Raw genomic sequence first — 27026 nt, 5'->3', positions numbered from 1 at the left:
AATAAGGTGCTAAAAAAAGTTTATGGACCTATAAAAGATGAAGTAGCCTGAAGAATGTCAAAAAAAAAGAGTTGAGAGATTTATATCACCATCCAGACGTATCTATGAGAAAAGTTGAAGACTGGATGAGCTGCACATGTATGGAGACAAGAGAGTACATCTATAATTAAAACTGTAGACCAGCATAACCCAAAAGGTAGGAGACCACTCGGCAGGCCGAGACTAGTGGAAGTGCTGAAAGATGTAACTACGTTAGGAACCAATTCCGGGGCAACCAAGAATAAAGAAGAGTGAAGAGATAGTATTGACGAAGCCAAAAACCTAATTAGGTTGCAATGGCCATGGAGGTATGGTAAGTAAATTACTGATGTGATTTGCACATTAATTTATTGCATTTAGAGCAACTAATATCCATTTAGGAAAAATTTCTTGACATGACACACAAGGATGGCCAGCTAAATACTATCATTTTTGTAATTATTGATCAAATAACCTTTCAAAAGTACATATAGAGAATAATTCTACCAAACACCATTACAAACCATTTGTGTTCATAAGCCATTAAATGATGGCATTTGAACATGTGTATAAAAAGACATACAAATTTTTTAGTAAATATTACAACATATGAATCCACATAACTGGCATACTCCATAGAAAATCTGTGTAAGTTGGAAACACTTACGTAAGAAGCATGAAGATGCCACAGGACATTCAAGTCAGCTTTTTTTCTCACAATGTTAGTCAATAGAAAAAAATACAGTAAGAAGTATGATAAGAAGTTAAAAGTGTAACTATTAAAGCTGCATGCAATGATTCCCTTAGCATCAATGGTTGATTTCCTCATCTTAATTCTCTTCAAAAAGATTCCAAGACTATACAAAAGTATGTTAATACATACACAATTATACTTATTAAGTCTACTCAAATAATTAGCCAAAAGAATAAGCATGCATTATCTGGTTGATGTGTTGAACTGTTCATAGTACTCAGCTGATGGACTGTTGGTGTAAACGTGCTTGTTCAGATGGTGTTTCCTTTGCTTCTGCTCATCAGACAACATCTTGTTTTGTCTAAGTATTTCCTCATTCTCCTCCCTGAAACAAAAAAAATAGTTTAAACAATAACAAAAGATTATGGAACCCATGAAAGAGATCAGGAGTGTGTATTCATACAATAGAACACAAGTTCAACTATCCAATTCAACAGAAAATCAACGCAAATGTATGGTAGTTCCCAGGGGTCCTTTGGTAGCGACTTGAATTACACAATAAAACTTCAGCAAATGCCATCATACCAGAATCATCAGCTAGTATAAGCCCATTTCCATCCTGAATCATTGTAAGGGAAATTAAATGTCAATAACATGTATTTTTCACGAGAAAATATCATACAAGCGCATGTAAGAGGCGCACCTTTTTTCCCTGAAATTGCAACCGAAAATGGGGGTGCATCTCTTATACAAATTTCTTATCTTCCCCCTCCCCTTCACCGGTCGCGAGTCCAAGGGGAACTGAGTGGCCTTGGTTTTCAGCGTGAGTCAGTCTTCTGAAACCCTAGGTCAAAAACAAGTGGCAGGCAGGGGAGTTTCTCCCTTAGTGACGTATTTTTAAAATGCTCCTGTTTGATTTTCTTACTTGTAAGCATCGCGCCGTCACGTCAGTACCTCAGAGGTGAACATGGAAAAGATAGCACGGGGTTTTCGCTCCAGAGGGCATACTAAATTTACTGCCACAAGTGGGCATCCTGCGGTATTTATACTGCAAATAGTAATCGCATATCAAACGTAGAGAAAGGCATAGTTTTGAAGGACAATACCTGGCTAATAGTCAAAATTTGTCTTGCCGAGTAATTTTCATTACACTAAGGACCTGATTTTTAAAAATCATCTTCAAACACTATTATGAAGATTATTGCAACTGTAAATTATATTGGTGTGAAAACCTGCGGTTTAAAAAATTTGAACGAGTGTGTACATTGTTGGAATAAATGGTGGATAGAAGAAACCAGAAATGCTTATAAGTGAAGAGTGCTGAAGGAGAGTTGGAGGGGAAGGAGCACGCTCCCTCCATCTTTCAAGCAACGAGGCTACGAGCGAAGGAGCAAGGGAAGAACAGATCCGATCTTGCATGTGACGTCATTGCCTTCAAAGCAAAGGGGCGAAGGCGCAGTAATGTGATATGTGAAGTTTGCATTGCCTGAAGTTTCCAGTCTGTCTTGTCTTGTTTGAACGCGCTCATGCTACGCTTGTTTCTTCTGAAATGGTCCTGCTTGAACTATGTTGAATAATAGTAGCCTTATATAATCGGGTGTTTTCCTGGTGTAGGTGTTGGATGAAAAGTTCTCGGGCTTTCCACCGGGTAATAAAATCCTTCACCGCAATAGTAGCCTTGTTGTGACTATAAATCTTTGGGTCAATAAATTAGAGTTTAAAAAACTTAAATGCTGAAGGATATGCATCGCGTTAGGTCTCATTCTTTTTTGAACCTCGTGTGTCGTACAATCATACAGTTGCTGAAAGCTAACGAGATATCTTCGAGCTCACATCAGTAGGTAACTCACCTAGCATTTGGCCTCCAGAAACAGGGAGAATTGAACCTGATAGACCGAAAAGGGTCAGTTGGTGAGATGGGGTAGGGATGAAACATGTTTCCATTGTTCCCGTGTAACTTGATATTTTCCTTTGAGGCAAGTGATTTATGGTCTGTGGGGTCTCAGAAAGGAAAAAAAAATGGCGGAGGCATTGGCTGATGGAGGGCCCAGTGTGGTTCCATGAAATCTATGACGTGGTTATTATCCTATGGTTCTGAGATTCCCTAGATTGTTGTTCAATCTCTTGGGAAGGTTCATGCTATGTGCCTGTTGTGTTTTGCCTTACAATTTTCCATGGCTGCTATTCCATTGCAACACTTCTACGAGAGCTTTTTAACAAAATTGTTCATGAGTAGGACAAGCATAGTAGAGCAACAGCGTACACGAGGAGAGGATTGGAACTCTTTCTACTCCCTCTTATGGGACGTTGCATTCACGAAAGCATTGATTTAAAATTTCGTATTCATATTCAATTTCTTCGACGAATTTGGATCTGGAGTATAAGGTGAAGGGCTTTATCTGTGGATATTCGGATCCGAGGTATCCGATCTGACCATCCCTAGTAAGCATCATAAGGTTAAGACTACAAGTGAATACCTACATATCTCCAAGCACCATACATATCGTGTAAAATTATCTGAAAAAATGCCGTATAAATTTTTAGTATTGAAAGACGAAATTTAGATAACTGTGGAAAGTCCTGGCATATGTCTGCAATACTGCGTAATAGGATAAAAAAATGCCACAAAATTTTTTTCTTTAGCTTCGATGCTTAAAATAGGAGTACATCTGTTACACGTGTGCGGCTCTTACACATGCTTATACAGTGGATGTTTTAAAAAAGCTGAGAAGGATTCAAAATTTGCCACTTTCATCCATCAAAGTTTATATGCCATGAAGTAACATATATTTAAAAAACACCAAAAATTACTGTTCTGGCAAGCAAGAGGGAAGCAGTCTTCATATTTCTATAATTTGGATGATAATGAGGCTAAAATGTACATACATAATTTCTTCATTTTGAAGTAAGGTGTAAGTCCTGATAATAACAAGTGATTTTGCATGCCCTATTGCACATGGGTACAAATTTGCACCAAGGACGAAATTCACCATGGAAAACCATTAGGCTTGTGGCTCCTACTGTGGTTTAGTATCCATCTCCTGTACCACAATATGCACTTCAGATGTCAACACCTAATTCAATAAACTCAGCCTGAGTTTGCATTGGAAAAAGATGGATTGGTGGTGAAACTGGCAGCAAACCTGACTGGCACTCAGAGAATCAAGGTTCGAATTCCAACTGGGCAAAGATTTTTACATGGCTACTTTCATCTGCTGTGCAATTTTTAGGTATTTGCATTGTAAAAGGCTGAGTGAGCAGGGATGTTTTTGGCCTAGTGAGAATTTGAAAAAAAATAATTGTATATCGAGCTCGATTCTTACACCTTCCTTATTCCAGATTTTTTTCCTCTGGAGTTTTGGTCACTCCTATTACTCAATAAAAGATACACTATCCATGCCAGAGTTTTACCATTTCTAGGTGTATCGTCAGGGCGTAGACAGTTTCAGGATTTAGAATTCAATGTTAAAAATAGTACATAAAGGGTATGAAATATATTATAATGACTTAACAACATTGCATAAACCTGCATGGCCCAAAAAAATTATGTCCACTTCCTCGGAAATCTCGAATGATCTAGAGACTAGCTCGAGACTCAATTTTCAAGCACAGTAATTTCAACACTGAGAGGGAGTCAAGATGTGATTTTTTTCTCATTCGAATCTCGAAGAGTTGAGACTGGCATAGCCTTACAGTATTAAGTTGGTTGCAAGCCATATGAAGTGAATCAACATATGTTTCAAAATAAACATGCAATAAGAGAAATCACCTTCTTCTCTTCATCAATTCCTTTTCCATCAGTATTGCAGAATGGTCCAAATCTCTGAGGTATCTTTCCCACTCTGCGTTTCGTCGTTTCTCTTCCTCCCTTCTCATCTGCAGAGGAAATTTAACATCACAAATGAATCAATAGTGAGATATCACTAGCAAAAAATCTAGTAATCTGATCTTATTCACTAGGTAATTTAGAGACATATATCATGATACAATTTCCTTAAAAAATGCAAGTGCCATTACTGCACATAGCATTCCTTGTCTCTGTTAAGAAAGTAAAATCTTTACATAACCAAGAGTATATGTAACCGAATGAAGGGAACAGAACAAGGACTTAGTTAAGTGACTCCAGCAAAACTTCATGGAGGCTTAAGTATTATGAAAGCACTCCTTAGGGAGGGAAGCAATGAGTTAGCTTACTATTGATGACAACTGGGAGAGGGGGGGGGGGTATAGAATTGCTTATATAGTAAGACACGTAAGGTCTTTAGTGAAGAAAGGAGGAGCAGTTCAGTAGAGCAATTGGTTGGTTTTATACAGAAAGTAGATTCTTTATGCACTAGCTATAGAGAATGTCCAGACAGTAAATAGCATTATGTATACTAATACCAATTTAATAATAAATTTAAACACCTGATACTTACTACTACAGTACTTTAACAGTACCCTTTAGTTATAGCATACATCTGACATATCTGAAGAAACACTTCAAAAATAGTACAACATATTTGGTTTTCTTCATGTAAACCAGGTAAAAAAATGAAAAATCTTACTTAAGGAAGTGGGGAAGGGCTGAGCAAAGGCAAATGCTTCTTTCTGCTTTTGGGCTGGGGAAGGGGAGAAAAATGTGCTAATGTAATACCAGGTGCATTCAAGTTCTAAGGTCTCATTTTTTTTTTCTCCAGACTGGAAACAAATACAAACATGTGTATCATTTTAAAATGAGCGTGCACTCTTTGTCAATTCGTGAAAGAGATGCCTGAACTGTAGCACAGACAGTGGCGGATCCCGGATAAAGACAGGGGGGGAGGGGGCTAAGTGGGGGTAAAAATTCCAGCAGTAGTGGGGGGTCGGAAAAAATTACAATTCTATCTAGTGTAAATTGGATGCCCAAGGCTATAGCCCCTTTGCCCCCCCCCCATATATCCGCCACTGAGGACAGATAAAACTCTTATGGCAGCATCTAAAATGAGAACTGTTTTACAGTCCAGCCGGCGAAAGTTGTCTGATGACAGTTCAAAAGGAGGGGCGGAGAACCCTGCGCCAGCACAGTTTGCAGCCAATCGCTGTCCCCCAAACGCACCTCACACCCTCGCCTAATCAAACAACGTTGTCACATGCATATGAAGTACTGAAACAAGCCTGAGCCATCAAAACAAGCCCTTTCTTCGAATCACCAAACCAAAGGAATCTTCCTTTGTGTCCTTCATGCTCGTCGTCCCTTCTGGCTCCTTTCTGAAGGCAAGCCTTTTGTTTACATGTGAGGTGGGCGTTTCCCTTTCTTACCTGGCAACCTTGCCCCCTACCCCTTCTGTCTGTCATCGGACAGCTCTCGGTGGCCGGACTGTAGATGTGTACTAGAAATCATGACATTTTCCTCACACGAACAGTGTGCAATCATTCACTTTCTGCATTTGGGTGGAGTGACATCATTTGAAATTCATCGACAGTTGGAGACATAAAGTGATGGAGTTATCAATGTTTCAAAAGTGCATCAATGGGTGCGACAGTTTAATGAAGGCAGAACATTGAGTGGCAACAAACCAAAACAATTTAGGCGATTTTCCAGTGGTCTAAACGGACTCCCAAAGAAGCCTTCGTGTGAAAGGCCCATGGAATCATGGCATCGACATTGTGAAAAATGTCTACGTCTGCATGGAGATTAAGTCGAGAAGTAACACTAGTAACATAGTTTTAGGGTGAGTAGCCAGTTAGAAAAAAAATTGGAGGCCTTAGAATGTGAATGCACCTCGTACTTGAATCCTTCCTTTCAACTTTGTCACGGCTAAATGTACACAAACCTTCTCCTCCGCAGCTTGCTGCTGCTGCTGTTTATAAATCTGTTCCCTTTGCTCAGGGCTCATGCCCTTCCACCGGTCACAGACCAAGCGATGCGGTCCAAAAGCACTCGTTGCCACCTCTGGATTCTCAGACAGGAAGTCCCCAGTGATGCAATTGATGATGTCTGCTCGCTTGTCAAGAAGCTCCAATCTTTCCTTCTCACGTTGACAAGCTTCTTTCTCCACCATCTAAAAAAAATGAGTGCTATAAAGGAATCTGACGTTTTTGTATGCCAACCAATTCATTATGATGCATAATAGGAAGCTGAAAATAAGCTATAAATTTTAAACATTGAAAAACAATAGTCATTCAATTGATGGAGTAGATGATGATAGAGGAGCAGAGCATATTTAAACCCTAATAACACTGTACACAATTTTCAACCTTAAATGTCTTACCTAAAGAGACCCATGAGTGAAGGACTTAACTTATCTTAGCTATCTTAGAAGATCTTAACTATTTCCATACCCTCGCTCCTTAAGGATGCAACGAGTATGACATTTATGGATTTAAATATACCATATATTATGACAGATATACCATGAATTGTTCATATTCATATTAATTTGAATAGGGAAAAGTTAAAATAATGGAGGCACAAAGGCATCACTTTTCCCTAACAACAACAAATTGTTTAACTCATAGTCATAAAAAATCAACTATGTACCATCAATACCCACCTTAAATAGATTATGCTTTTTGTCTCTTAAAGAGATATGTATGCCTTCAAAAAAAAGCAAGGCAAATCTTATATGTATGTACTACTTACATAACAGCTAGAAACCTTTCCCTCAAAATCCACCAGAATTATTCACAGAATTATACTAGCGATGCATTTCATAATCACATGCACAATAGCTTATGCAGTAGACAATATATGCAGAAATATAAAACCACCAAAAGGAAATCAGTTTGGTTCAGAGTTATGCTGCCATAAAAAATAATAATTACAATAATTATGTCTTTCCTCACAAGTGGATAAAGGACTAGTTATTAATTCCTAACAAATTCATGGCATCATTCAAACCTGAGACCACTGGGTTTGCAAGGCAGAGACATGACCCTACCACCACTAAGGCTTAATGATATTGAAGGAAATATGTAAAGGCATAAAGATAAGTCAGCACCTCCACTTACGTAGTGGTACATAGTACATACCATGGAGTAAAAACTTATTCTCTCCTAGGCTAAGTGAGCATACCAATGCTTTGTTAAATTCCACCAAAGCTTCCTCTTGCAGCTTACGGCACTCCTGCTCTGCCTTACTCAGTTCCACAGCTGCTTGGTCATAGGCCATGGCTGCCATCTCATGTGCCTGCTCTTCCTTCCGGCGCTCCGCCTCGGCGGCCTCTTTCTCACGAATTTGCTGATCCAGCCACGCTTTAAGCTGTTTTCGCTGCAACTCCCGTCTCTCTGCACTGGCCGCATCTTCACCCCCAAAACTTGAAAATTGGATAGGATATCATGATGGGAAAATTTGCAAAAACTACAATGTTGATGAATCAAGGCATTTAAACAATCAAATCATCATTAAAAGAAACCTAGAGACAATCCCACCATTTGATTCTCTGATATGAAATTTACCATACCAGTTACTCACTTGGCACTCAATACAGTGAAACCTCGATATAACGACACCCCACGGTGCACTAATAAACACTCGCTATAGCGAATTGTCGCTTTACCGGAGGTGGAGCAAATAATAGCCAATATACCTGTTGCGAACAGATATACAGGAACAGGAGTGGTGCGGCAACAGATAAACATCTATCCGATAAACGTAAGCATAAACCCAGACGAAAGGCGATGTTTTTTGGCATCACTAAATTTCCTTACTCAAATAACGACTAACTATTCAAACAATTTATAAGCGCCGCACTGAATAAAAATCATGCAAAGCATTGTTTCGTCAATCATTATATTTATCGAACGACAGTTTACCACATAAATTTGAGACTGAGCACTCCATTAACTTCATTTGTAACAGATTGCTAGCAATTACAGAGGTTAAGGAGTCTTCATGAAAGTCTTCCGGCGGTGAAACCCTCGCTATGGCGAGAGCCAACGCCGAAAGGGTCTCGTAAAAACGAATTTTTTAACATGCTTATTATAGGGTCAATTGACGGTGCATCGGCTATCTCTCGTAATAGCGGGGGTCTCGCTATAGCCCGTACTCGCTTTAACGAGGTTCCACTGTAATTAACTAGGCAACTTGCAATCCAGGGGTCATATTTGGCCTCTGAAACAACTATGCAGCCAGCACAACAGGTAGTTGTTATGTTATTAATTAAGTACTTAATACAATGAAAATGCTGCAAAGTGATAATATTTTACCTCTGAGGAACATAATAATCCCAATTCCTGAGAGGAAAAGATCGGAGAACTGCCAAAATTTTAGGATCATATGTCTGACTACCCATGCATTGAAGATACTGACAAGGATCATCTGTAGAAGAATAGAACGAAGAGCAGATGAGGACCAATTTGGATTCAGAAAGAGCAGAAGCACAAGGGAAGCAATATTGGCTCTTAGGCTGCTAATAGAGATGAGAATGGAAAAGAACAAACCAATGTTCGTTGCGTTACTGGACTTAAAGAAGGCATTTGACAATGTGGATTGGAACACAAAGCTTAGAATCCTAAAAGAAATTGGAGTTCTCTACAATGACAGAAGAATCATTCACAGTTTGTACAAAAACCAAGTAGCAGTGATAAAATCAAGGCCCAGCTGAGAAGAAGCAAGAATTAGGAAAGGAGTGAGACAGGGCTGTGCTATGTCACCCATAATTTTTAACGCTTACATCGAGAGAGCAATTCATGAAATCAAAGAAAAGGCTTCGGAAGTGAATATCCATGGAGAAAAAATTAGCATGCTAAGATTTGCCGATGACATAGCCGTCATAGCAGAAACAGAAGGATTTGAGAAATATTCTGATTAATATGGGTAGGGTAATGGGTAAATATCAACTTAAATAAACACAAAGAAAACCAAGATATTAGTATGCAGCAAAAGAGAAGAAGTCAAGACTAGCATTAAAATAGGGAAGCAAATATTGGTGGAGGTGGATGAATTCTTTTATTTGGGTAGCAGGATCACCAGTTATGGGAGAAACAAGAAAGAAATTGTCAGCAGAATAGCCCAAGCAAAGAGAGCATTCCACCAAAAGAGAGAACTGCTAACATCGGGAGTAAGGAAATGGAAGTAAGGAAATAATTTATACGAACCTACGTTTGGAGTATGCTCCAATATGGAAGGGAGGTATGGACAATGACAGCATCGGAGAAAGCAAGGATAGAGGCCTTCGAAATTAGGTGCTACAGGAGAATGATGAGGATCAAATGGTTCGACAGAGTTAGTAATGAGGAAGTCCTAAGAAGAGTAGGAGAGAGGAGAAGCCTCATGAAAACCTTAACAGAACAACCTTGTAGGCCACATCTTGAGACATGATGGCCTGATGAAGACAATCGTCGAGGGACGAGTGGATGGCAAGAACGGAAAAGGAAGACTTAGAACAAAATATGTACAACAGGTAAAGAAAGACGTGAAAGAGAAGAAATATATAGGTGTGAAAAGATTAGCTGATAGGAGAATTGAGTGGAGAGCAGGGTTGAACCAATCAAAGGATTGTCGTTGACCAGTGCTGATGAAACTAGGTGAAGAGCAAAATGATAAAACTTACAGTTTTGCAGATGAGGGTCCACAATTAGAATCATCTGGCAGAGATAATTTCTTAAGCCTGTCAGGGCAATTCAAGTCATAGGTAACACTATCTTCAGGGCGCTGGCATGCTGCTCTGAACTCATTTAGCTCTTTCAGCTCACGTCTTCTCTCCTATAGAATAAATTATTTACCATCAATCAGAGCCTTTCAGCAGAGACATATTTGAGTTATTCCAGATAAGATAATAATTAGTGCTCCATTGATTTCTTCCTCAAAATGAGCATAACATTTGTAATTATAGGAAAAGACATTTGCAGGTAATCTGGTGATGATAGGCAGGAAACATCTTGGTGATCAATGGCTATGAAATAAATCATGCTTATGGTTTTTCCTAGCACCTTATCTTGTGTCTCTTAATTCAATTTTAACCAAAGCATTTTTCTTCTGAAAATTAATTTTTTTTATAATAAAACCAACCCATTACCACCCATCCTCAGTGGGGTCTGAGGGGTGACCACACCTCAAGACGGGGTTTTTCTCCCCTGTAAGTTTCTTTTTCCTTAATCCTCAAATTAGGCCTAATTGCTGATGACATGAATTTTCTAACAATGAAATGTTTTTGAATTTTAAAATTTTGGGCTCATTCATCTTCATACCTGCTTTGCTCACCTACTTATCACACAATTTGCTTGCACCCCCCCCCCCCCCCCCCCCCCCAGGAACCCCTAGTAATTCCCATGAGCAAAGGAAGGTTCATTTGGAGAAGGTACTTCTTAGACTTTCCCAAAATATTTCTAAGGAAGTTTCATTTCCTTGCCCCTGGCCCCCACTCGCTACACCCTCAACAGTGGGCAAAATCATGAAATATGGGTAAATCGATAAAAAAATACACAGAGTTAAGAAACAATACTGGACTAGCAAAAGGTGAATCCACATGAAGTCACCCATAGATGTTCTAAATAATACTATAATAATACTAAAAAATCTTAACTAGGAACATCCCCAAAAAGCACGAGAGGACACCTTGGTAGTTTAATCCTGAATCACACAATCACTTCTTCCATCCCTTTATAGCTCCAGCCATCACTCCAATGACCATTGTGCGGAAAAATGACCATTAATGAACACCAAAAATGAATCATTTTCTGCTGTGGCTCCAGGGATGGACATCCCTTCCCTTTCTCCATCAATTGGGCACGTCGCTTTTTCCATCGCTAAAACTATCACTGATACTGTCTTCCAGCCAATCAGAATGCATGTCCACTAACAGCAATTATAATGCCACGTTTACCTTTCAAATGAATGACATTTGTAATTATGGAAAGTGATGGAATGAGTGATGGAAAAAGGGACAATGGGAATGATCACGAGATTTAGAAAATGATGGGTCGATCGATCACCCTTTTGGTCCCAGAAAAGCTATCACTGGAGCAATCACACAATATGAGGGACGGAAAAATAAATGATCACGTGATTCTGGCTTTAATCAGTCAAGATAACCAATGAAATTCTGATAGATCCAAGTCTAAGGTAACAACCTTCGTAGCTTAATTTTTAAAGAAATCTACATGAACCAGGGATAAAAATTTCCATCATACACCAAGGAGAACAGCAAATCCTTCAAAGGTGTCATCATTATTGAAAATCATTTTGTCAGCTTTAACCCTCTCCCTATTGAAGTTTAAATGCCTCATTCTCCTCTTCGTCCTAATCCGGCCGAAACCGGCCACTGCCATTTAAGTCGCTCCTTCATAAACCTGCCGAATCCGCCCGGCCTGCCCTGCTATACTTGGGGCAGCCTTTTGAGCTTCATAGGCATCTGTTATATCTTGAGAGCGCTGTTCTTTGCTAGCACAAGCATCCTTCTTATCTCTTGTTTCATTAAGAAGAAGCAGAACGTCGTCACCATAAGCTAAAATCCCGAGACAATAAGGTGCTTTGTTCCAGCGTGGCATATTAACTGGGAAGTAATGAGAGAAGATTCTTATGCCATTATGAAGGGATTTTTATGAGGACCAGTTTTGAAATGATGTAATACGAAAACCTTAGGCCTACCCTGTGTTATTTAGAGTGACCGTCACATCTAATGGCGATATTTCTTTCTGTGTGGTCACACACAAGCTCACGCTTATCCTGTCTCACATGGCAATGAGGCGAAGCTCAGCTCAAATGAAAAGAAAATAAATCCCCCTCAGTTCTGTTTGTGGGTGGTCACACACACTCTCACACTTTTCCTATCTCATATGGCAAGGAGGCGAAGCTCAGCTCAAATGAAAAGAAACCTAATGCCCCTCAGTTCTGACCATGGCTTCTTTAAGTGAGGATGCTATCACAGAAGAAGTGAACAGAAGTGAATTTTTGAGTGATTCGGATAGTTCTAGTTGTTTGAATGGAGAAGAAGGATACAGTGATAGTGACAGATGAAGTGAAGTAGAACTGAAGGATGACGTTACCCCAAGCACGAGTGATTTAAAAGGTGATGATCAGGTGCATGACTCTTGGAGGGACACCCTGATTTTTGAAGAACTGTCTGAGTTCAAAGAAGAGAGAGGGCCTATTCATAATTTGGCGATAGGTGACAATGAATTTTCCTACCTAAAATATATGCTAGGGGGCGAAGATTTTTTTTACAACATTGCCAAGAACACAAACAAATAGGCAGAACATCTTCAACATTCCTCAGGAAAGGCTGACAAAGACTGGGTAGACGTTATGTGTGATGAAATGGTGGCATACATAGGAGTGCTTGTATACATGGGAATATTCGATTTGCCTGAAAGCAGGGATTACTGGCATAGGCAAGATATTGACTGCTCAATTGTTCGTGACTTTATGACCTTTGGAAGATACACAAAAATTTCAAAATATTTCCATATTAGCGATATAACTCAGGAAAAAAAAACAGGGAGAGGAGGGTTTTGATGTATAGCATAAAATTAGGCAGGTTCTTGATGTAATGGAAACTTTTCATCAAAAGTATAAACCAGGTAGGGAATTAAGTGTTGACGAAGTCTTGACTTTTAAAGGACGTCTTTACATAAAACAACACATCCAAGGAAAGCCAACGAAGTAGGGATTTAAAGTTTGGTTTTAGCAAGCTCCCATGGCTACGCTCTGCAGGGAAATGTGTACTTAGGGAAAAAAGATAAAAGAAATCGTGAAATGTTTCTTGGGACGCAAGTTGTAATGAATTTAATGAAAAACCATTTAGGGAAAAATCATCATGTGTACTTTGATAGCTTTTTTTCGAGTGTGACGCTCATGAAATTACTACTTATGAATAACACATATGCATGCGCTACTACAGGATCATCTCGTAAAGAATGGCCTGCGGAATTTAAATATCCAAAAAACTTAAGACTCCAAAGAGGAGAGAGTAGAAATTTACAGAGCGGAAAAGTTACTGCAACGGTTTGGCATGATAATCGGGATATTTGTATCCTTCAAACCAATTGCGATCCCAATAACAAAGTCTATGTACAAAGAAAAACAGGAAAAGGGAACAAACAAACTATGGTATCCTTTCCAAATTCAGTTGCATTGTACACCAAATACATGGGTGGTGTTGACAGAGCTGATCAAAGAAGGTGCTACTATGGCTTAGGTAGGAAAACAAAAAAGTGGTGGAAATATTTATTTGCCTTCGTCGTAAACACAGCTATAGTGAACAGTTTTAATTTTTACAAAGAAACCAATTCACCCTCAAATACTAGGCATGGAGTAACACAGAAGAATTTTCGTTAAGCACTTTGCAGGCAGATGATAAGGAAATTCTCCTCCCGTAAAGTAGTAGGACGTAAAAGAATCCTTCCGATGGGCATATTTTCACAGAGACAGCAACACTCTCTTGTAAAGATCGTGGGGAGAAAAAAAGTGTGTGCCTATTGCAGCTGGAAGAAAAGAAAAACTCCTGCGGGTCGGAGCATAGAAACGTCATGGAAATTCATCGGATGCGATTTACCTCTTTGCAAATTAGGATGTTATAATCATATCACCAAGAAAATGGAGTTGAAGGAGGGAAATAAATTCAATATAAGGTAAGGCAAACTTCTTTCAATAAATTAATATATTATTAAAACGAGTACAAATTTTAAAATAAAACACTTAAATATATTTCAAGTTATTGTAAGTTAATTGAAGTAACCTGCGTCAGTTACTCATCGCGGAGAAAAATAGGTCTACCAGTGGGGCAAATGGGTATTTAACTTCGTGCATGACGGGGAAATGTTTACGGCCGGTTTAGGATGAAGAGGGTTAAGGGCATTCTTTCATTACGCCAAAGTAAGCATAGTTAAATATAAAAACATTGTCGATGACCTAAATGATAACAGCAGTGGGAGTGTTTGTAGAACGAATGGAAGATTTCTTTGATACTTCCATCACTGATAGTCCCAAATGACAGATGAAAGTGGGCTCGAGCCTTCAATGTCGGAGACCAACATCACCTCTACCCAGTGAGAAAACTGACAACTCTTTATCTTATGGATATGCTATGAAGACCTGTAATCCTCCATCAAAAGAGTTAGAACTGTAGAGGAGTCTCTCAGCCTTACAAGGAGCAATGATAAAATACAAGCAGGTAGATTGTTTCAGCCCAAAAAGCCACAGATCATGGATACCAAAATGAAATGAGAGCTGGTACGGAGGATTATACCATCAGATAAAATAAAATTCTGAAAAAACCATTGAATCTCAAGACAAAGTTAAAGTGAACATAAAGCTGAGGGTTTGCTGATTACAAGTATGTTCTTTATCACCTCAGCTGCAGAAAGCGATGAAAAAGTCATAATTTATAGGATAAGGTACCACTTTGTAACAATTTAATCTCTAAGGTTTCAGCTACAAGCGATAGAAATTTTTATGCTATAGCTGCATGGGTAAGTCTATGTGATTATCCAACAGCAGTCAAGCTTACATCTACCGCAGGTACTTACATAACTCCCCATCAATATCTTTAGGAACAAAGGTACTCCCACCAATTAATAATTAGTCCCGCAAACTTGCCACCCAACATATTCTTTCTACATCACTGCACCATAATTGTGCTTTAAAGATTATAGTAGATGAAGAGGCCATCTAGAGTCTGTGAATTCATACAGGGGAAGTAGTTCAGATGTTTATTTAAGCATTATCCCCAAGAATTTTCACAACAACAGTAAGGCCATAGGTACACTAATCTACCAACTGCATGAATATATATCTGATACTCTACCTCTTGCAAATTTTTCTCAATTATCAGGGCAAGTTTGCTATCCTGAATAACCTTCTGCTCATAAGCTAGAGCCTTAGCACGTTCAGCTGCTTCTCGTGCCTTGCGTTGGGCAATCTGTTCCTCCAACACCCTCGTATCAATCTGCAGACAAAATTATGATATTTATACGAATATACTGCCGGTATGGCTCTAAGACAAAAGCATTGATGCATACTCCGATTTGTCTGTCTCTGGCATTGAATATCCTGCTTCTTCTTTCTTCCTCGAATTTCCTCCTCCTTTCTATCCTAGCAGCTTCTTTAGGATCTAAAGGAGTGGGAATAGGAAAATTTAACATTGTGAGAAAATTAAGCTGATCCCTGCTGGCGTCCCGAAGGCCCGAGTTACTATGACAACAAATCATTAAATACGGATTTCATTGTCAATATTTCCATATACATCTATCTTTCTTAAGTACCCAATAAAAACTCATTACATTGCGAAATTCTGAACGAAAAATACTCGAATCGTGCATAACTAATAGAACATCAATCACCTTCACATCTAAACGAGGTTTCGTTTTCAAGAAAACCTCAAGTCACGAGTATTTCACAGAGGGTAAATATCAGCCAAAAACACAACATCTGACGTGATATACGATGGAAAGATAAAGGTATCATAATAAACAGATCGTAAATTACCGAAAACAACGGATACATAAGTTCGCGAAATTGCGCATTAAAGGTGTAGTCATTTGTTCATATTTTGATCAATGACGTATTGCTCGATTCCAAGAAGGCAACTGCGAACTTATGAAAGAGTAAAAGAAGTCTTGAACTTATTCTGTGCTGTAGTCAACGGGAAGTCGTACACTTTCTGCTTCTGATAAGTTTTACGGTACTGTTGCCATCATGGATAGTTTATCTTCAAGTACCCAAGTTCGTCAAAATTTCCACATAGATTGTGAAAATGGAATAAATAAGCAGATCAATATGGAGCTATACGCCAGCTATGTCTATTTATCCATGGTAAGCTATTTTCGGCAATGACAATTTGTTGATAGCTCAACTTCATTTGCTAATTTTTAGTTTCACTGGAAGTTTTCACTTGACAATGGCTTAAAATTTATATCTGATCAATGACGCAATATGTGTCTTAGTAGACATTTTCCTTAAAATTAAAATATTTGTAATGGGGAAATTAAATTTTATTCTTCCTCTAGACACCCCTTGGCGATGGGGAATGTGCGTTGTTCTCACCTTGCCTCAACAACCACGTTGTCTGCAATCTGGTCGATGGACATTTGTTTGATATTTGATCTCTGTCATGTCGATTACATGCGCGTATTAACATTTCCAGTTATTTGACATTCTTATCAATTGCAATTCTGGAATTTTAATTGTTTCTTTTTCCTACAGAGTGGGGAAAACATTGCACAAAGTTCTTTCTTAACAGCATTATTTCTTGATAATTTTACTGCGCTCAATGTCCTCTAGCCTGATTTAATAATGCGATAGAATGGCGCGTCAAAAATAACTCGGTGAAAGACTGGAGGACATTCGCATTTGTATCCAGATATTTTGGGAAATCACTCAATTGGACAAGTTATCTGTTGGATAAGAATCAATTTTATTTTCAAATCAACTTTATTTTCAGGGTCATTACTTTGAGCGAGATGATGTTGCACTGAAAGGTTTCCATCAGTATTTTTGCAAGGCATCAGATGATGAACGAGAACATGCTCAAAAGCTAATGAAATACCAAAATAAAAGAGGAGGAAGGATTATTTTGGAAGGTATTGCAGCTCCTCCTCAAAATGACTGGGTGTCTGCCGAAGAAGCCATGACAGCTGCTCTCAGCTTAGAGAAGACTGTCAATGAGGTGTGATATTTATTTTGAAAAATTTCTATTGTTAATTAGCAAAAATGTGAACTTTCTCTTTATGCAATCATAAGCAAAGCTTTGATAATTTATTCACTAACTTGTGGATACCTTTCTAGTTAGCTCATTGTATGATTCAAACATAAACTTAAAAGTTGAAATTGGTAAGCTGCTTGCTGGGTAAGTATACTATTATATGTATAACTATAGTTTATTGATTTCTCATGTCATCACTTGTACACATCATTCACTGTGTTTCCCTCCTGAGATCAAACTGGCGGCCTAATTCTGATTGGGGATCCAAGTTTCTGATCAGGGGCAGTATTCTGTATCTCCAAACTGATCAGTGCGGCTCCGATTCGTCGGGTGAGACGTCACACCGACTCGTCGGTAGCCGTACCGACACCAAAAAGGTGTCAGTACAGCTACCGACTAGTGGGTTTCATGAATACCTCCGTGCACATTGTACGTTTTATTTTGTTTTTCCCTCATCAACGAGTTAATATGAGGTTTGCTGCAATGTTATATATTCCTCATCCATCGAATAGGCCACTATATTCAACTGTGTCGTGGACTATTGATTACCTTGACATGTATATTGGATATTGGTTTACAATCATGAGGTTCGCCACCATGTTATGACTTTCTCTCATTCTGAATAGGCAACTATATTTCACTCAATCATCATTTGGCGATTCTCTCGATATAAAAATAAAATATTTTTGTTTAAATATTAGGTTTGCCTTTTTGTTATAACATTCTCTCTCTCCGAACAGGCAACTATATTTCACTGTACAATCAGTAGTTGATTCCCTTGGTGTAAAAAAAGATATTTATAATTGCATATGAAGTTTGCTGCGAATATGTTATCACTTTCTCTCATTTGGACTGGGCAACTTTATTTCATTTTATCGTCAGCTGTTGGTTCCCTTGACGATAAAAGGAGATATTTGTTAATAAATATGAGGTTTGCTGGAATGTTATCATTTTATCTCACTTAGAATGGGCAATTAACATATGTTTCACCCAATCACGATTTCTTAACTCCCTCATCATTACACTTCTTTTAATTACTCCCAGCTCCATATTTTAATAACAATTTCCTCTATTATAACATTTACATATGCTTTTGAATCCTACGTTCACATTCCATGGTATGTGATTTTCGTCTGCAACGGTGCCAATGGCATAACCGTCAGTTGGTAACATTTAGATGGAACTTACCTAATGACAACTATATTACTAAATCATAAATTAATAGCAATATCCGGTACCAGTATTTAAAAAAAGAAAATACGATCTCAAAGATAATTTCAGCAATTCATTCTAGCAACAACAATCTCCATCACATGCAACTATATTTCGATGTTTTAATATTGTTTCCTTCGCTTCTGTTGGCCGAGTACTATTACCGCATTATATAAGCATTGTTAACAAGTTACCCAATATCGATTGTCTTAATCTAACAATAAGTCGTGATTTCCAGTAGTAAAAAGATTTAAAACAACGACAACAAACTGCGTGCCAATAACTATTCACTTGTTTCTACCTTTCTTTCATTGGTGGTGACAAGTCATATGACTTCTAACTTCGGATGTATTCGGTTTTTCCCTGTTTGGGAAGGAGTGGTAACCGTACCGACTGATTTGAAACCGACGACCGTACAGAATCGCTGAAAGTGCCGTCGTCAGTACAGAAACCGTTGTCGGTACGGAATGATATCCATTCGGGGGGCTTGAAAGAGAAGCTGATCGGTGCGGTGCCGACAAAATACAGAATACGCCCCCAGACCAGTTTGTGAGCAGGCCGAGTGAGCTTACTATTGAAACCAATTTGAAATTCCAGCTCAGACTAATGGTGACTGTTCAGAGAGGTAAATGCATCATGCTGATCCAACTCAGTTGCTGATTGTGATTGAACTTCATCAATAGTCACTTTCTTCCTGGAAGTTCCCGTTGTCTTTGTGGAATAATCCATGGCAGAGAGTTTTGGTCAAGAAGGAGATAAAATACCAAAGATTGCCTAGCTCATTCCAAAGTTACTTATCTAATTACTTTCATTGAAATGATTAGCAACGTTATCTTTCCGCAATTGCCACTTCTCACATTGTTATCTAATGAAGAGTACAAAGTGATTCATTTATTTAAATATAAATTGACGGTGTGTTTTCCTTGACAATGGCAAATACTCTCTGCCAGTGTTCCCTTCTTTGTTTCACTATTACCCGATATTAGTTTAAATTAGCTGTCAACAGTGTCTGGTTATTTACATTAATTGACATGGAAAATTCCACTCGATCAGAAATTGTACCATGCATTTTTGGCCCATGGGCCGCTATCGTCATGGGCTATCCAGGCTCCTTAATTCCGATGGAAATTATACACCTTCATGCAGCCCAGCAATGGCCATTCTCATTGAAAGCAAGAGATAAAGAGAGAGGATCTCAGATTGGTCAGCATACCCTCAACCTGAGGCTTCCACAGGAGAGAACGACCTGATGCTCAGCCATCTGTTGACCATCGTCAGAAAATTCAGTTTGTTTTTTGCTCTTTTTCTTCTTCATTTGATTCAGTAGGTGATGATTCGAATAGGGATGTTTCCTGTTATTTTTTAAAACCCTAAATTGAAAGATTATTACTCCTGGAGTACGTATTTCACGCTTTTAGATTTTTAAATGCAATACGTATCTATTTTTGCGATTAAATGAAAAGTGAAAATTTTCAAACGCGAGAAAACGCATTGGGTGAATAAATACTGGGAAAAGCCTGTATGACATCATTCTGGTTCCAGCTGCCGCCACGTTAGGCCACCTTGGTGCGCGACTATGAGCGCTGCTACGATGCAGGCTGCTAGCAGGTAGCGCTTGGCTTAAATAAGGATCATTAATACCCTATCAAACGAAGGAAACTTTCTGACCTAAGGCAATTTTAATAGGTGTTTATTAAGAGATGTTTGCCTGAGCTCTGTGCCACATGCATGTATTGGTAATCTCATATGATGTAAAACTCCTGTCTACTAGTATAGAGTCTAGGTCCACACGACGTCACAGGGAAATTCTTACGATCAAGTTTCCTTTATCAAAGAAAAGGAAAGGCATTGATTGGGATTCATTACCCACCATTAGTGTATTCATAATATATAAATTATTTGGTTTTAGAAATCCCAGGTCAGACAAATGTTAATAGTCAATTTTAACCTCATTTGAAAAAGGCCAGATTGGCGCCCATGCGATGCCACTCCACGTGACGTCATAGGGACTTAGATTATATACGAGTAGTCAGAAGTTTTACATCGTCTGAGATTACCTATGTATGCATGTAGCACAGAGATCAGGGAAACATCTCTTAATAATCACTTGTTAAAATTGCCTATGGTCGGAAAGTTTCCTTCGTTTGATAAGGTATTTATAGTCCTTATTTAAGCCAAGCGCTACCTGCTAGCAGCCTGCATCGTAGCAGCGCTCATAGTCTCGCACCAAGGTAACCTCACACAGCACCAGCCGAAACCAGAGTGATGTCACACGGGCTTTTCCTAGCATTCATACCTACAAGGAGACATCGCCAAAGTGATGTTCGGGATCTGGATGCGGATGTTATTATCTGAAACTATATAGGTAAGGTAGAAAAAGTGTCACGGCTTTCTTCCGCTTAGGCCCGGGTTCGAGAGATATTCGCATGTAAAGATTTCGCGCAGCATGACATCCATTGAGTAAGCGCTCCCTCTCAACTACGGCTGTGGCAGTGCGGTCTAGAGTGTTAGTCCCCTAACCTGTAGTTGGTATCCCGGGTTCGAGTCACAGCGTTGGCGAAATTTTTTCTCTCTTCTAATTTTTGAAATCACTGTTACATTTTATCCCCATTCGTTTTATTTGGTTACTTCGCAATTTTTTAAGAGTAATATCAATTTATGGATTTTAAACGAAACTCCGAATTGTGCCTTACCATGCAAATTAGAGGACGTACACGTGAATTTCCGAGTAATGTGCTCATCATGTGCACTGATGCACACCTCTGCCTCACATCAATTAACTGATTGTACATCTATTCATGAATCGTTCCCCGGTTTTTGACGCGTGTGCCTCTACTTTCAATGTCTATTTTCCATTTCTGAAGCACCAGAATTTTCCGGCTTCAACGTTTATATTCATAATATCATTTCCACCAGGCATTCTCTCCATTAGATCTTCTTCACAGCCCACCCACTGTCTTCCCAAAAAATCTCGATCTCTACTGCAGAATGTCCTTCCACTCACCATGCCTCCGATATGACCTGCCCTATAGTGTCCTTCAAAGACTTCCTTCCCAACAACCCTCCGTCCACAGCTGACCCTAGATAATCCCTGAATGAGGCGCCGAGGCCCAAATGTGTGAAAACGGATGCGAAAGGTAAACAAAGAAGACCTCGAAAACGGCTTGAGTAGGATGCTGGAAAGCAGGATAATTGTACTGGATGGGTAGGAGGGAAAACTGTCTAGGGTCAGTAACTTAATGTGAGGATAGAAAATGGTGTTTATTTGTGGAGAAGAAAGACTTGAGATTACGAATATACGAAGAGGCTGTGGGAGCAATGGCTAGGGCGAGGATGATCAAATTCCCCGGAAATTTACGTGTAAGTAATTATATACATCCTCTAATTCGCATGGAGTTTCGTTTAAAATCCATAAATTGATATTAAATTTAAAAAATCGCGAAGTAACCAAATAAAACGAATGGGGATAAAATGTAATAGTGATTTCAAAAATTAGAAGAGAGAAAAAATTTTGACGACACTGGGACTCGAACCTGGGATACCAACTACAGGTTAGGGGACTAACGCTTTAGACCGCACCGCCGTAGTTGAGAGGTAATGCTTACTCGAGGGATGTTATGCAGCACGAAATCTTTACATGCGAATATCTCTCGAACCCGGGCCTATGTGGAAGAAAGCCGTGATACTTTTTCTACCTTACCTATATAGTTTCAGATAATAACATCCGCATCCTGATCCCGAACATCACTTTGGCGATGTCTCCTTGTTAACCATCGCGTTTTCTCGCACTTGAAAATTTTCGCTTTTCATTTAATCGCAAAAAGTATATATCGTCATTTTGAAATCTAAAAGCGTGAAATACATACTCCAGGAGTAATAATCTTTCGATTTAGGAAATTTAAAAATATTAGGAAACCACCCTATTGTGATGTTGAATTGAAGGATGTACCTGATAGCTTTACCAGCAGCCCCTGAAATGTGTTGTGTGACAGGAAGACAGGTAAATGGTGAGAGAGGGGGTGGTGGTGTTGTCTGGCAGCTGGCTTAGACTGGGCTGGATGCCCTGCTCACCAATAAGTATCTCAATTCTCAAGCTATGAAATCTGCTCCACACCTAAAAAATTTGTGATATTTAATCATGATAAACACTATAATTAATATAAAATGTAATTTTTTGACAAATTTTTTAAGGGTTCAGATGATTTTAAAGGGAGTCCGTTCTATGAATTTTTGTCTTATTTTGTCTCCTCCCAAACATTTTTATGAATCTGTCAGCAGTTGGAAGTGTATGTATAGTATGTCGTAGTAGTATATTGATGAAAGTTGCTTCGGATCAGGCCTGTCAAAATATCAGGAATGGTGATGGCATACATTTACATAGACTTAAGTTGTGGCCAGTGGCGCCGACTCCATGGGGCTTGAGGGGGCCCGAGCCCCCTCAAAGATTCGTTTGGGGGGGTGGAGCCCCCTCAATAATTCAAGAAAATAATTAAGTTATATTATGCTTTGTGAAATCACAAAAATATATTGTTAATTTTTATTTCCCATGTTTGACGATAGTTACCTTTTAAGTAAATTCAACAATGTGTGTTGAAACAAATAATTATAAGGTTAAGCAGGTTAACTGAATCAAGTAGAGTGAATCATGGTGGTGTTTCGGTGCTGCGACACACTTTGGATTTAACCTCTTCCCGGTGAAAGACCTCCGATATGGGCCCCCCCCAATAATTTTTATAAGTCAGCGCCCCTGGTTGTGGCCAGATGTAATGATATATTACAAGAAAATAGTGGGATATTCATCATACAAATACATATTTAGGAAGAAGTATGGTCCTCAGTGGGGTGATTAAGTGAGCTGTTTACTCTGCTAGCTTTTTACCTATTCCTCCTGCAAAGCTGTGATGACTTAAATTTATGTGTAAACTTATTGAAAATATGTTTTTCTTTTTTAGAGCCTTCTTAATCTACATAGGATAGCAACTGAGCATGGAGATTCAAATTTCGCTGATTTCCTGGAAACTGAATATTTGCTTGAACAAGTTGAATCAATCAAGGAAATTGCTGATCAGCTGACTAATATTAAAAGGGTTGGAACCCAGGGACTTGGTATTTATATGTATGATCAGGATCTTCAGAAATCACATTCTTAAATGTCTCAATACCTGTTGTGTATTAAATGAGTGAGGTAAATGATTTTTTGAGTGGGTGTAAATGCCCTTGATTGGGTCTGTCCTAGTCATTTTTTGTTCTTTACACAGACCTTGCAATAATTGTGATATGTCAGTTAAATAATATAGCTGTAAAATATTATATCTTGATTATTTGAGCTTTCCTGGTAGCTGGGCTGTCATTGGATAAGGATTTATCAAAATTATACCTATTTCTATAAGATAACTTCAGATAATATCTTTTGTGATGGTGCACGTATTAATATTGTAGTTATATGCATACTGAAATAAATATGTTCAAATAAAAGTTTGATATTTATTTCGTCCTTTATCATTCGTGGTAAAACTAATGAATTTATGTTAAGGTACTGCATTCAAGAAAGAAAAGGTGGTCGATATCCAATTACAACAGAGTTAACCAAGTAACTCCTATGCACATCTATCAATGTTTGCACATTAAAGTTTACATCTTCCGCAATTTAATTCAAATTCTTTGGCAGTTAACACATTCAGCATGTCAATTGATATGGTTTTTGTGGCCCGGGGTAGAGTTTGGGTGTGAGACCCCCACAACGAAAGAGAAATGGCATTTGAACTTTTACTAATCTAAATTATCGACCCCTTACCTCTGCCCAGTGAGAAATGGGTGGTGGAATCCACGTTGAGTGGTGGATATTTGGTGGTGGTGGATATTGAGTGGTTGGACCCACGTGGAATCCACGTTGATTTCAAGTGGATTTGTGGTGATTATCATAAAATGTTAAACAGAATTTCTAATTTGTGGAACTTAACTCTCTGGTGACATTGCGTCATTTATCATCCTGAAACCACGCTAGTTATGTGAAAATGTATCGCACATTCTATTTTTATATAATTCGTGGAAAGGCAGCCATGAGAGCACATGAAAAATCGTAGACACATATATAGAAGGTTTAGATATAGAGTGGTTGAGGTTTTAATGGTTTTAGGACAGCACCAACTGCTGTTTTAATTTTTCCACCAAATTTCCACGTGGGTTCCACGTTGATTCCACGACCAAAAACACGTGGTATCCACGTTAATTCTCCACGTGGATTCCACCACCCATTTCTCACTGGGTGTGGCCTATGGGCAGCAATTTTGATGCTGGTGGGTCGGATTATGCTGGGTTGGGTGTGGTGTTTGTTTGAAGTATACCAGGGGCGCAGCTAGGAATTAAGGCTGGGGGGGTTTAGGTGCAACTAATACTGGGGTGTGTGGGGGTATGGTATACCCACCAGGATAAGCGGTAGGTGCGAGATTAATAAATTGCTGAATTCTGAAGATAAATGGTGAGTTTTACGGCTTTCTGAGGGATCTATTAGTAATATCAATCCAATTAAGTAAAATGTGTTAAACTTAAAAATTTCTCTGAGCTCTTAGGGGGGGGGGGTTTATCCCCCAAACCCCCCCCCCCTCGCTGCGCCACTGAAGTACATTATTTTCTCATCATTCCAAAGAGTATACTTGAAAAATTATTTTCTCAGCTTGAGATGATTTATTTTTCTCTGACGGTACCTTGATGACATTAGGGCATTTCAAATTCCCAAGAGAATCTTTCAGAATAACTACACCATTGAAAAACATGAAGTAATCAAGGTAGCTATAGCAAATACAAATGGCATGGGAATGAATGTTCTCATTTACGGCCAGTTTCCAAGAATATATACGAGGGGGTAAATGACTAGAATTCGGCAGGATCAAAGGCGTTAAATTGCGAATGTAAAGTTTAAAATAAAAAATAGAGGTAATGTTTATTTTCTTCATATCTCAGTCATGATTTAACTGGAGGAACCACACCTTTCCTATTATCTTGCGCGCTTCCTCATCTTCCAATCGCGTTTGAGCTATTGTGGCGACACTTATGAGCGGGAATGTCAGACACTACGTACGAAAACAAATGGTTCGCTTGCTGATAATATTGTCATCGATGATCAGCTGACGACGTAGTTTGGGAAATGAACTGATCGTGACGATTTTGTGTTTACAGAATGGACCCTAAATTTTTCTAGTATGTTGAGTATGCTTATTTTGATCTCTTGTGCATAAAATTTTTGAGGTATATGTCGTGCAGGTGCATAAATGACGAATGCGTAAAACGGAAAGTGGAATTCCTGGACTAATGATGCAACTAATGTAATGGCGCATTTTCCCTTTGATTAGTTTGCAGATTTATATGTTAATTGAGACTGATTTAATTCTAATAATTATTGTTGCATTTTTGTGAAAATATCTCCCTATCAAGTCGTTATGCGTTTGTGAGTTAATCTGAGAGACATCAACCCTTATGTACTTGCGTAGGAAGCTGTTTTTAATGAAGTTTGTGCTCGGGTGTCTAAGTTATTAGTTGTAGGTGTTAAGTGGTGTCAAGAGAGGAACTGAAGCAGGAAATAATGTCTGCGGAGTCTCCTCGCAAAACAACTCGCCATGGTGGATGCATTGTATCTCCTCAACCAGTCAGTGGTCGCTCCATCATCGAAAGTGTCGCTGGCTTCATCAATGATGTCGTCCCTCAGGTAAAATTTTAATAGGTTTCTCATTTACAGTTTGAAATGCTCTGAATTATTTTGCTATGTTGTGAATTTGTTTTTCTTCGTTATAATTTGGTCGTTTGTTCGTTGTGACTGATTCCCCGAACTCCTAAATACCATTTAATGAAGTGTCTCATAAATGATCGTTTAAGCAGGGTGCAGAAAACATTTTCGTCGGGCAGAGGGGTTTAATTTTAGAAGTTATACCTTCAACATTGTTGTCAAGGGGTAAAGTTTAGACGCCTCCATCGCCTATTCATCTATTGATACCCTGACACTGTTTGATTACGTCTTACTGAGGGACTGAATGTTAATAGAAGGGAATGAAATTAATTTTATCTATACTGTTGAGAATATTAAGTAGCATGCCAATCGTCAGTATTATTTATGAGAGTGTGATCCATTTGCTACGTTTATTGTTGAAAATGTTCCAAATGAACTTGAATGTTACTTTTCAGTGAAGTGTTGGTGTCATCCACTTAAAAATTCAATTTCATCTATTATTAATGCATCTAGTAGTTATGTTTACCTTCTCAATTTCAATGGAGAGACTGTTGATGTTTTGTATGCTAACCTGAGGACATCTAATATTATTTTTCTCTGTAATTATTCATATTTCAATTTCGAAGGTGTTTTAATTTATATTCTTGGCATTTCAATTTACATTATATCGCACCTGCTGAGTTGCACAGAAAGGTGGGTCATGATAATTGACAAATTATGAATTTGCAGATGCACTGATGAGTAGATTTCTTTGGAAGATATCCACAGTAAATTTTTT

At 38.6% G+C, this 27026-nt stretch overlaps 3 protein-coding genes across 6 annotated transcripts in view; 2 read left to right on the top strand and 1 right to left on the bottom strand.

Moving 5' to 3' along the window:
• Positions 1–370: 370 nt before the first annotated feature.
• LOC124162941 (RIB43A-like with coiled-coils protein 1) lies at positions 371–15823 on the bottom strand. Its single transcript, XM_046539698.1, has 7 exons — positions 15635–15823; positions 15421–15561; positions 10228–10379; positions 7749–7989; positions 6508–6735; positions 4482–4588; positions 371–1097 (listed from the first exon to the last, which is right to left on the bottom strand). The coding sequence occupies exons 1-7, from the start codon at positions 15821–15823 to the stop codon at positions 956–958; spliced, it is 1200 nt and encodes a 399-aa protein (XP_046395654.1). The 3' UTR covers positions 371–955.
• Positions 15824–16152: 329 nt separating this feature from the next.
• LOC124162943 (soma ferritin-like) lies at positions 16153–24000 on the top strand. The gene is made up of 3 exons (XM_046539700.1): positions 16153–16427; positions 17056–17280; positions 23481–24000. Exons 1-3 carry the CDS (start codon positions 16311–16313, stop codon positions 23676–23678), a joined length of 540 nt encoding a protein of 179 aa, XP_046395656.1. The 5' UTR covers positions 16153–16310; the 3' UTR covers positions 23679–24000.
• A 1611-nt stretch (positions 24001–25611) lies between these two features.
• The window catches only part of LOC124162048 (BCAS3 microtubule associated cell migration factor-like), a 37638-nt gene continuing 36223 nt past the window's right edge, over positions 25612–27026 (top strand). For all 4 annotated transcript variants that reach the window (XM_046538383.1, XM_046538382.1, XM_046538381.1 and 1 more), the window contains exon 1: positions 25612–26230. In XM_046538383.1, the coding sequence (XP_046394339.1) occupies positions 26108–26230 (123 nt within the window). In that variant the 5' untranslated portion in view covers positions 25612–26107. The remainder of the gene's footprint in view (positions 26231–27026) is intronic.

Source organism: Ischnura elegans, chromosome 7, assembly GCF_921293095.1.
Source record: "Ischnura elegans chromosome 7, ioIscEleg1.1, whole genome shotgun sequence".
Lineage (NCBI taxonomy): Eukaryota > Metazoa > Arthropoda > Insecta > Odonata > Coenagrionidae > Ischnura > Ischnura elegans.
The sequence above is the reverse complement of the archived record's forward strand: the minus strand, read 5'-3'. Positions and strand labels throughout refer to the sequence as shown.